The sequence below is a fragment of the Ptychodera flava genome, chromosome 8 (assembly GCF_041260155.1).
Source record: "Ptychodera flava strain L36383 chromosome 8, AS_Pfla_20210202, whole genome shotgun sequence".
NCBI lineage: Eukaryota > Metazoa > Hemichordata > Enteropneusta > Ptychoderidae > Ptychodera > Ptychodera flava.
This window is the reverse complement of record NC_091935.1, coordinates 119671-131378: the sequence shown is the minus strand read 5'-3', so window position 1 is coordinate 131378 and position 11708 is coordinate 119671. Positions and strand designations below refer to the sequence as shown.

The following is an 11708-nucleotide window of genomic DNA, read 5'->3' as shown; positions in this document are numbered from 1 at the left end:
TGTGCTGACAAAACCGGGATTTTTTTTACGCCTGCAATCGCCTTCGGCATATTCGGTCGTCACTGCTGGGTCACTTATGCTGATCTCAGTGATCAGACGTCGAGTTGACAAACGTCGCCGGCGGCAGCTGAGGTCACCGTACTAATCAGTCCCATAAGTTGCACTCAAATGTCCGCGCTCGATCCCCATCACAGCTAGCTCCAATTCATTCCTGGCAAAGAAAGTTCCCGAGGCTACCTCTAGTGCTCATCAGTGACCGCTACCTTCATAAAGCTAGCTGACATAGTGTGATTAGCAGTCTGACTCTGACTACCCCACGCGTTTGTAATGAACTAGTATCGCGACTGCGTGCTGAGAGTGCAGAAGTGCAGTGCACTCGATTTTGGGCGGGATCGTTCAAAGTAGCGAAATACTAGAACTCACCATTTTATAAGGAGGGATGAACATTGAAACGAATGCTCCGAGAATTCATGAAATCACTTTATTCTGATTTTATTTTTGGTGATTAAATATTAAAAGCTTTGATTTCTAAAATAAGTATTTTTCAGAAGCTTTTTGAAATAATCATAAGACAACAAATCGACACCACATTTCATTTCGGTCACCATAAAACTTGTAATCGAAGCCGGGGGAATAGTCGTCGGTACCCTCCCATCCGCGACAGCGCCGAGTTCATGAGACAACGAAATTTTTGAAAAGGAAACTACAACTACCATCCAAGAACTGTGGAAAACTACGTTTTATAATGGAGACAGAGCCCTGCCTCGCTGAACTATGGTCGAATGAGGAAATGATTGTTTGTAAGACAAAAGCTCTACAAAATTTGGTAGACGACTTGGCCGTTGAGCATTGTGGTAAGTGTCCGTCGTCCATTGAAATAACCACACTCGATAAATTTGGACATCTAGTAGGCGAATTTGCTGTTCTTTCAGAACTGTTTTGATTTTTTCCCGTTCTTTCCTGAAATGCGGCATTTCTAGGACGGCGTTTGGACAAAACGGTGCTTCAATCAAGACTCCCTGCAAGAGTGATGTACACTATACTATGACTGAGCCAAGGAAAACCCCGATAATAGATCCCGTGGCAGAAAACTACATTTTCTACGATTTCTGCATCGTTTACCCGTATACAAAGATGCGGATAGCTATTGCCACTGTCATGATATGCATTATGTTGAATCATTCAAAAACGCGCTGAATACAATGACAAACGCTTCGTTTTCGGACGAGAAACGTATACCATGAAGCATGAGAACTAAGGAGTGTCGATCGATCGCCTGGCAACGTCATCACGGTTTGTACAAATCCGAAGCGACGCCGCGCCGAACCTCTGCTCCAGTAAGACTTCGAAAAAGTCTATGTTCAAGACAAACCTATTGGGGAAATGAGTGGATGTATCGTATGGAAAGTAAACCGTAAAATTGGGTGAAAATAGTATACGTAAAGTCACCGTGCAGTCAATGTTTACATTATGTGGCGTGCACGATCTATTTTTGGAGGTGTTCAACCAGCTGTTTTAATTTGCTACTTTTTGTTCACAAAGAAACCATATTAGTTATGTTTTGCTCCGCCCATTTTTATCGATTTTTCTCGGTAGGGCCCTACCGAGAGTTACCGGTTTAACACTATGTGTTAACAACGATCTCCTTCAAGTGTTCAAAAACTCAGCATCATAGAAATTTACAATACTGTGAAACAATTAACAGTCTTTTGTGTTTTTTACTTTACAATGGCTATATTAAATTTACTATTGCTTCACTGTCCGTAAACGTACACGGATTTCGGTGTAACGAATTTCACACTAAGTGAAAATATTTCCGGCCTGCAATTGCTGAAAGCATGTTTTTTCTAAAAAGGAAGTATACAAAATAATTTCACACGTTTATTACGGATTGAAAGTTTAAAAATTAGAAAAGAAAATCAGAAAACCACCATGAACGTTTTAATTTTAACATCGGCGTGCAAGAAGCGTTCTACTTCTAAACACTTGGTGTTCAAGTTTGGTGTCTTTTCCCATCCCATGATGCATCCAAACGGAAGTTGCGACATTTTTCTTGTCTGAAGTCGTGATCGTGCGGAAGCAAGACCAGAAAGGGTAAGTTTCCTCTCCAAAATAGTGAAAGCTATTAGATTTTTGAAGCACCTATATTATCGTCCTTTGAAATTAATTGTATTGTACCTTGAAATAGCTTAACTACGTGAAGAAACCTTTTTTTCTTTCATGGCTGGTATACCAACAACTGGCTGTGAATACGCAGTGGTACTTTTGGCCATGGCCTATCGATCGATCTCACTCGGGTCAATGGTCATAGCAACACGACTGTAGCGATAACCCTTGACCTGAGCGCGATCGATACGCCTTGCATAGTGCTGCTGCGTAATCACAGCTAACACATGTCTTTTAGTAGACACAATCGCATGTAAACATCAGGTAAACATCGTAGAGTATACATTGTATTGTTTCAGCATATGAGAGTTTGGCTTTTTTATTTTAATCAGTTGATGACAAGAAGCAGCAAATATTTTGTAACAGTATTGAAGAGAGGCACTGTATATGAAGTCTCCCCTTTTCCTTAACCTAATCAGTCCCTTGTCTTTCATTTAAAGTTTCATCTCGCCATATTACCTATTGTTGCATTTTTCAGGATGTAAAAAGTCGGATTTAACTGAAAATGGAAGAGTTGTCACAGAAGCTGGTGATACAGATAATGAAGAAGATGAGTGTACAGTAGCTGTCTGGAAACAAGTGTGAGAACCTCAGTTCATCTGTAATGTACATTTAAACTTCCAAGGGTCAGTAACTGAATTTTGATAAATTTCTGTATTTTTGTTCTGAATTAATCTAAGCTTTGGTAGCATGCTATGATCTTTGAAAGCTTATGCCCTTGTAACATTTAGTTGATCATAGCCTGCTACCAAACCGTAGATTATTTTGTATTGTAGCTCAACACGTCTCTTGTACTTAGCAACTGGTTTTTAGCTTTGCTGTCAGTTAAATAGGTGGATGTGTCAGCATTATCCTCAAATTTGTACATCCAGAGGTTTTTCTTCAAAACAACCTGTACGAATCCTTTCATATTTGGATTACAGGTCCCAAGGGATTACCCTCATCAGATATGTTCAAATTATGCTGAAATATGCAATTTATTTCTGAGGCAAATTTGGCTATTTTTTGGAAAAATCTTCTTCTCTTTTACTCACGTCTTCAATATTTGGTAAACATGTCCCTAAAAATGACCTTAGTCAAATTTGTGCTAGGTGTGATGAAATATTCAATTTTTTATATTTACTGGCAAGTTTTGTCATTTTTGGTCAAAAATATCTTTAAAAAATTTTTTCAAAACTGCTAATCGGTTAGCTTTGATATTTAAGACATAAGCTTAGATCTCTACTGATAGCTTTTTCAGATTGTTCAAATTATGCAGAAATTTGCAACTTTGTATTTTTAGGACATTAAAGACATTTCACACATTTTTAAGACATTAGGGATTACCAGAATGTGATATATTCAAGTTATGATAAAATGTACATTTTTTTCAGTTTAAGGGTGATTTTTACCATTTTGGTAAAAAAAAATGTATAAAAATTAATAGCAGGGTACACCAGAATTCGAAAGGTCTTTACGAATATGTTTTAAATTTCTGTCAAGTATATTTTTGAAATGTCACCAATTATTTCAGGGTTTATTTAAAGATATTACAAACAAACAAACCTTTTTATTTATGAAGGACTTTGTTGGACAAGGAAATAGGTTTTACCCTGCCAAGGACCCACTTTCCCCACTTTCTGCATGTTGTGCCTTACTGTGACACTTTGACAACTTAACATGTTGTGTTTACTTTAGTGTGGATATACCATATATACCATGTGCTCTAGAGAAGCCTTGACTAACTCCTTTTTTCTTCAAATTTACAATTGTCTATACAAGAGGAAATGTCTTTAAGAAACCATCTTACAAAATGGGGTATGCACTTTTCAACACAATAAGTATGCCAAATTTTGAGCTTTTCAGATGATTTTTGTACATTTTAAACAAGTATGAACATAAAACGTAATCCACAATATGGTGATTTTTATTGCTTATGTTTTTGATAGGAAGGTGTTAACACTGTTGGTTTTTTCTTCTGACAACTTTACATACAAAGTTGCGATGTTTATTAGCCCATTTTACAGTAAATTATTGTATTTCATTCTAGAAATGTTTCGTGTATTTTTAGAATAAATAATTTTACTGGATATCAATGGTCTGTAATGTTATTTCAAGGCTTGAACACCCCGTGAACGCCCCAAATTAAAGGTGTTCAACAAGCGCGCACCATTTTTTCTAGCCTGTAACACACTTATTGTTGAACGGCGTCCATGCGTTCAAAAAGTGTTACAGCCCTTTGAACGCGTAAAAGCGTTCAATTTTTGAACACATTTCCTGTGCACGTGTGTTCAGATATGGAACATATGGCGTTCAATATAATGTCTGATGAACACGTAGCATTCAAATCTGCACACGTGTGTTCAAAATTGAACGTTGGTTGAACACGTAGTGTTAAATTTCTGAACGTCTACAGGCGTTCAAAAAGTGTTACAAAAAGGCGTTTAATTGGTGTTCTATCCTTTAACACTTAACTTTACAGTGCCTTGATTTCACAGATTTGACATTGCATTCGCTACGTGTGATCCGATTCGAAGAAAGTCTTATAAAGTCATCGCATCTGACAATAAGTAATCATTCTCGACTTCACAATTTCCAGTAAAGCATACAAGCTGCTCTTCCGTAATGCTGACCGACTGTCACATGTCTTGTCTTGTGACCTATAATTGGTGTGCGTACGGCGGTGCAGGATTGCTACATGCAACTTCTATATATTTCTATTGGAATCCGTAAATCTCAAGTAAACCATGCCAAAATGTAATTTATTCAAAGGAAATAATAAAAAAGCAGAATGAAAGCTGGAAATTAGCATTTTAGAGGAATCGGCAATTTCACTTCGGTCTCCTGGAATTTGTAATATATATAAAATGCATCTAATAATGAATCGTTTTAAACACTGTGATACTACCAAACCCATCACATCATTTGTAAATGTCCACTGAGAAATAAAAATATACAGAAAGTTATAATTGTGTGCTCGTTATTTTTCATGAGCGGTGACGATCCTGTACTAAACTGTAAAACAATAATACTTCTTCGAAATACTTCGCTGAAAGAAACTGCATTACTTTAGAGATATATATATATTGAATCTTTTGTTTAGTGTAATACTTCAGTTTATCACAGCGTTGTACCGAACGTTAAAATTGTCGTCGAACTGTAAATAATCTTTTAAAGTGTCTTGAAATTTGTATGATCGTCAAATTGAAATCGAGACCTGTGCCTCAATCCAAATTCCAATTTCTTTGGTTTATTCTTTACATGGTCTGTAGATTGACACTGAAAATGGTCGTTATGAGGGAAAAACCATCTGTTAAGATCGGAATAGAAAAGAGGATAGCTTCTGATTAATGTCGATAGGGATAAAACAACATATGAATTAGACACTGATCACATAGATTTACAAACTGAAAATATAATCGCGTATAATATATAATATCTATTTAAAAATATCAATTCACACAGCCGAAACGTACATTCCTCTACCTACAATTCTACCGTAGAAACACACATTTTCCACTGAAATGTTCACTTAAATTCACTGTGCTTATCACGGCAAACAACTGTGGCTGCTAACCCAGGTGTCTAGGACAGGGTAGCCACGTTACAGACTGATTTTAGTGGGAAGCTCTTCGGCTTCGTGGTACCCAGGTGCCAAGTCCTCTTTAGGAGGTAGTGCAACGGCCTCTTCGTAGGTAGGGGTTGTGGCCAAAGGTGGGAGTCGCCCATGGGATAGTCCACTGGGCTTCACTGTTAATGCCGGATTGGTCGACGGGGTGAAGTCAGTAGATAGCATAGCTGGGTTGGTACTATGGTAAGTGCCGACTTCCTGGCCTGGAGGCGAAATGATTGAAAAACATTACAATTTTTGATTTGCATCGACCAAATGAAAAGCTTTTCGACACTAACAGTTATTATTTCAAAGATAGATCATTAGCAATTCAGAATTGGAAATAATCCGTTACATAACGATGTAATATAAAAATGGACCTCAGTTTTACCAAAATTGCATTTAACAATATCAGGCTATATTTGCTACATGGATTAAGAAGGTATAACACAACTGGAACTAATTTGGGTTAATTGGATAGTGAAATAATGTCTGTTTGATCTGTAAATGTAAGCTCATCTGCTTTCCTTTTTAAGTTACACACTTGTTTTTATGAGTAATTTGTAATATTGCAACAATCAGCTATAAGCTTAGAGCACCTAACACTTTTGAGAAATCTTAAAAATATGAAAATCCAATTATCCCAAATTTGTTCCAATCGTGTTGTATAAAATTATCCTATTTTCAGGCAGGTGTACCATTTTCAATAATTATTTTAGATAGTTTTACCGGATGCTGTAGTTGCAGCTTCCCAATCAATGTATATCATCAACAACGAAGATTTTTAAATAACATATCTAAGTAATCCAAAGCGTAACAAGCATGATTCCGTGAGTTTGTCGATTGATTTAACAGGCTGCTGGTTCTGAGTAATTACCTAAAGTGAGCTTTCAAGTTAGACAAAGTGAAAATAAATTGAGAATATTACAAATTAACGCATAGGATTATTCACCCATTCTTGCAAAAAATTAAAAATTTGTTATGAACGAGCTAAATAATTCATGCAATCAATAAGAGATAATGCATTAATGACGTCATCATCTTTTGAATTCCGACTGTAATTTCGTTAAGACCTGTTCAGTGCCAGATGCCTTACACATACACATACACGAGCATGCGCACCAGGCCTTGCTGGATTTATTTCCAAAGAAACGGAAGGCAACCAGCGAGCCCTTTGTCGTAATGGTACCCTCGGTATGTTATCGCAATTATAGGGAAAACATCTTTCTGTAAATTCTAAACATGGAATCCGCGAATGGTAAACGTCAAAATGTAAAGGATAATATGTCCAGACTTTGTTTGCGACTATGTAAGCTGCATTGTAGAAGTCATTCAACACCATCTTGGTCAAACCTATGAGAACTCAGACTAGATAATTACGTCTGGCACTCAGCCAGTGTTCTAAAAATGCACATTGCGGAGTTGATCACTCACCTGCGTTGTTCAGCACGAACTGACCGTCGGCTCCCGGCATAATCTTCTGTCCGGGTTGTAGGACAACCACCTGTTGAGGAGCCTGTGCCAAGAAGCAAACATAGAGGTTCTGAATTGACGTATACGTGACATCATCGCCGAAAATACACTGAAGCTATCTCCTTTTCACCCCCTTCTTCCCCCTTTCGCAATTCTCTATCCGGAAAAGAATATCAAGTCACTTGAGTCAATAACATGTAAAAAAGTTTCTTTGAAAACGAACACTTATTGTCATGGTAACATATGATATAATCGGAAATTTCCCACTTTTTATACAAACAAAATACAACCGCTGAGGTCATAGTTTACAAGTAATGCACAAACAAAAAAAATGAAAACTTGGAAAATAAGATTTTCCGGTACTATCTATTCTCAACTTATTCTGTCTACTCCGTTATCTGTAAGGGACTGGTCAGTTTCTTCAGTCGGGGGGGGCGGTGGATTCATGGGGGGGGGTCACCCTGTTTTTGACTTTGGTGATAGGGGGGTCACCATGTTTTTGAAATGCCCAATAGGGGGGTCAGTGTGTTTTTGAATTTTGACACAGGCTCATCATTGCCTAAAATGCTAGTGTCAGCCACAAATTTCATCATTCAGTAGTATTTTCGGCGCGCCCTTCGGGCGCGTAACTATAATAATCAGTCATATTTTTCAGCACGCCCAACTTTAACATATCAAGCATACATACATCAGAGATATCTGTATGTTCAATATTTTTCAGCGTGCTCTTCAAGCGCATTACTTTAATATATCAGACATTTTTCAGCATGCCCTTCAGGTGCATGACTTTAATATACCAGGCATATATATCAGAGATATCAGGATGTTTCATATTTTTCGGCGCGCCCTTCGGGCGCCATACTTGAATAAATCAGAGATATCTTGATGTTTGCTAAGTGAAAGTGTACCATTATGAAATCTGCATTTCATATGAAAAGGATGACAAATTCTGTTCTCTCTATGAGAATTCAGTATGAGAAGCAACTTGCACAAATATTTCACAATATATATATTTGATACAGTGACTTATTTTAGAGATAGAAAAATGACAAGATATCTTTCCTTCTCATTGATGCAATTATTTTCCTTTGTTTCACAGGTTTTCTGTAGAAAGATGCTTTTTTATGAACAAAATAACAGTTAAAAAAAGGCAGTTTTGTCATTATTAGCTGTGCTTTTATGGTTTCAATGTTACAGGAAAAGATCCTCTCAGACACTGTACAAATCAGATTTGGCTAAAAAGCTCTCTATGGCTCCTCAGGAAATCTAATTGGATGGTTAGCAAGTCTTAACACCCATCAAAGTTTTTGATTCACTGCTTTTTCCTCTTTGATATTAATGATTGACATCCATTTCTGTACAACAGTTCAGGACATCTGGTTAAGCATAGAAAGTGTGAAATACATTCACAGCTCATTCAAATACAGCTCATTCAAAATGTACTGTATTCAAACTTTAAGATTGACACTTTGAAAGTCCTATCTTACAACTGACATGTCAACAATTTCATTAAAACTAGAATGACTATTTAAAATATAAATATACCGGTATGTAAAATGTAAATATAATACATACATATATATATATATATATATATATATATATATACATATATATATATATATATATATATCGACATGTCCACCTTTTATTTTACCTATATATATATATATATATATATATATATATATATATATATATATATATATATATATACATATATATATATGACGTTATGTCCACCTTTTATTTACCTATGTCGCGCCCCAGGGGGGGTCACCCTGTTTTCGAAATTTGGAATAAGGGGGGGGGGTCACCCTGTTGTCAAAATTTGGAATAGGGGGGTCAGCCACTTTTTGACGTCGGCAAAAAATAATCCACCGCCCCCCCCCCCCAGGCCGAAGAAACTGACCAGTCCCTAAAGACAAGACTAACAAACTCACCTCATGGGATAATGTCTTACAGAGACCGCATTAAGCCGACACCGCAGCCGCGAATACCAAGATAACTTCGACAAAGGCCAATATCATTGTCACAGAGAACATAGCAATGCTTGTTCGGAAGCTACTCTTCAGCTCATCTTCCTCCTTCTTGTCTTAATAGCTGTCTCCATCGCTGCCATGCCAACCAAACCAGTCTTTTCCCTCGTGCCAGTCTTCGCTATTCTCGTGGCTACCTTCTTTGGAATCTGTCTCGTGGTGATCACCTGGTCTGGGTTCATGTTCTGATGAGAAGCAAGATAATAAATCGTGAGAAACACAAGTAAATATTCGATTATCACGAGCAAAATGATGATTGGCTTTGCAGGTCTTGTTTCTCTTTTCTGAGCTCCCTGTCAAATATCCGATTTCTGTAATATCAGCATAATAGACTTTAAGACTTGAACCAAATGTAAATGTAACAAGTTCCTTTTACTTACACAAGAATATTTCAGTCGATCATTTGCATCGGTCATGATCTTGACAAGCTACAAGCCCTAAACTCAAACAGAGACATGGAATTGGAGACGCCCAAAGCAGGAACAAAGTAAAACCAGAAGAATAACGAGGTAGATACAATTTAAATGAACAAAAAAGCAATAAATAACTTAAGTTACTAACTCAACCAACGACCAACCTAACCATATTATTATCGACAACCATGCACTTTTGGCGTTGTGGCCTTTTTCGGCCAGTCGCTTGCACTTCGTGCCTTCAGCACTTGTTCTCGAGCCTTTCGCTCTCGATTGCTGGAAAACGTGTATTCCACGTCACTTGCTTTAGTGCTTACGTACTAGGTATTTAGGTAAAGAAGGCAGAAGACTGTCAAATGTCGAAGCCAGGATTTATCTAGATGACTGACTAAAAAGTAGAAGTAACTGACACTCACCTATAATTAGTATAATTAGTTATCCATCACTCATTTCCTACTTACATACTTAACAAACAAATAGATAAATACCTGGACGTCTACGTGTTTCAGCTTCGTCGCCATCTTCTTCGCCTTCCCACTCCCTATCATATTCTTCTTCTTTACCTCCTTCATTCATAAAGTCGTCGATCCATTCTTGCCATTCACCGTCTTCCATATCTTTCAACTCCTCGAATTCTTCCAACACTTCTTCCAAGCTGTCAGGAATCATACCTTTCATGTCATCAAAATTGTGGGGATTCTTCGTCTTCGAGGTCGTGAAGCCATCCCCGGAGATCGTCTTCAATGTTTGCCAGAGTCTGAAAAGTAGTCTTCATCAGAGTATGGCTCATAGTCGTCGTCACAGTTTATTACATGCCTCGTATATCGAACGTCGCGCGCTCCATAAGATTCAATGGTAACTCGTTGATGACGTCGCGGGCCGCATAGTCATCACTGGACTGAAAGTGAACCGGAACTATTTTCAACTTGACAACTTTTGGATGTAAAAATGTTGAAATTTCATGTTTTGCATAGGAAATCCGGTTTTTGAAAATTTACTGAAAAAATGATAAACCGCATAACAGTAGTTTAAATATATCAATATGCCATTCCATGGTAAAAATCGTTCCATTTTTAACGGTTTTTCGTCTAAGATGGAAATAAAAGCATTTGATTATCATTTGCCAATAAATTTGAATATTTTCAGTGAAAACTGTGTAAGAGGGACATGTAATAAAAACATTATAGCCAAAACAGGGACTATGTATCCTCTGGGCAGGAGACAATTTGCCCTCGTTACGTCGAGCAAATGGTCACCTACCCTCGGGCACATAGTCCCATGTTTGGGCTATAACATATAATATCTTCATGTCCATTCTGATAGCAGTAGCTGTCCGCACCCAGGCTGTGAACACCACTATCACTGCGATCACGCTGAGCACAAGGAAGGCAGTCAACTGTGGATGAGGAAATATGTAGAGGATTTATCCCAGTCCACTACTTCCATGTCCTGTATCTGTATTAGTCTTGCTAATTGTATGTTTTATTATCTGTAATCTAGCATTCGTATTTGTCTGCCTATAGTATCTACCTACCTACCTACCTACCTACCTATGTATGTATGTATGTATGTATGTATGTATGTATGTATGTATGTATGTATGTATGTATGTATGTATGTATGTATGTATGTGTGTGTGTGTGTGTGTGTGTGTGTGTGTGTATGTATGTGTGTTTGTGTGTGTGTATGTATGTATGTATGTATGTATGTATGTATGTATGTATGTATGTATGTATGTATGTATCTATCTATCTATCTATCTATCTATCTATCTATCCATCTATCTATTTATCTATCTATCTATCTGATCGTCCGTACACCCGCTTACTGTTTGTCTGTCTACCTGTCTATCCGTTCACCTGTATGTCCGTCTTTCCTGACCGTCTATCTGTTCCATTCTCTTATTCAATCACTCATTTCCTGTCCCTTCGATGTTTATGTTTACTTTAATATGTGTGATTTTATTATCATCTTTCTATCGTTATGAACTCCATTTTATGAACGAATCCATAGCTCCATTCTTCACAG

The 11708-nt window shown here is 37.4% G+C and overlaps 1 protein-coding gene across 1 annotated transcript; it reads right to left on the bottom strand.

The window, feature by feature from the left end:
• Positions 1-4881: 4881 nt before the first annotated feature.
• LOC139138118 (high mobility group nucleosome-binding domain-containing protein 5-like) lies at positions 4882-10649 on the bottom strand. Its single transcript, XM_070706340.1, has 4 exons — positions 10169-10649; positions 9172-9452; positions 7190-7271; positions 4882-5979 (listed from the first exon to the last, which is right to left on the bottom strand). Exons 1-2 carry the CDS (start codon positions 10356-10358, stop codon positions 9325-9327), a joined length of 318 nt encoding a protein of 105 aa, XP_070562441.1. The 5' UTR covers positions 10359-10649; the 3' UTR covers positions 4882-5979; positions 7190-7271; positions 9172-9324.
• Between the last annotated feature and the right edge of the window lie 1059 nt (positions 10650-11708).

What these genes read in the sequence shown, in the direction of transcription:
- LOC139138118 (XM_070706340.1), bottom strand. Translation starts at nt 10,358, where the DNA reads ATGAAAGGTATGATTCCTGACAGCTTGGAAGAAGTGTTGGAAGAATTC. An exon ending in TGAAACACGTAGACGTCCAG is followed by an intron (nt 9,453 to 10,168) that starts GTATTTATCTAT and finishes GCTTCTCATCAG; the next exon opens with AACATGAACCCAGACCAGGT.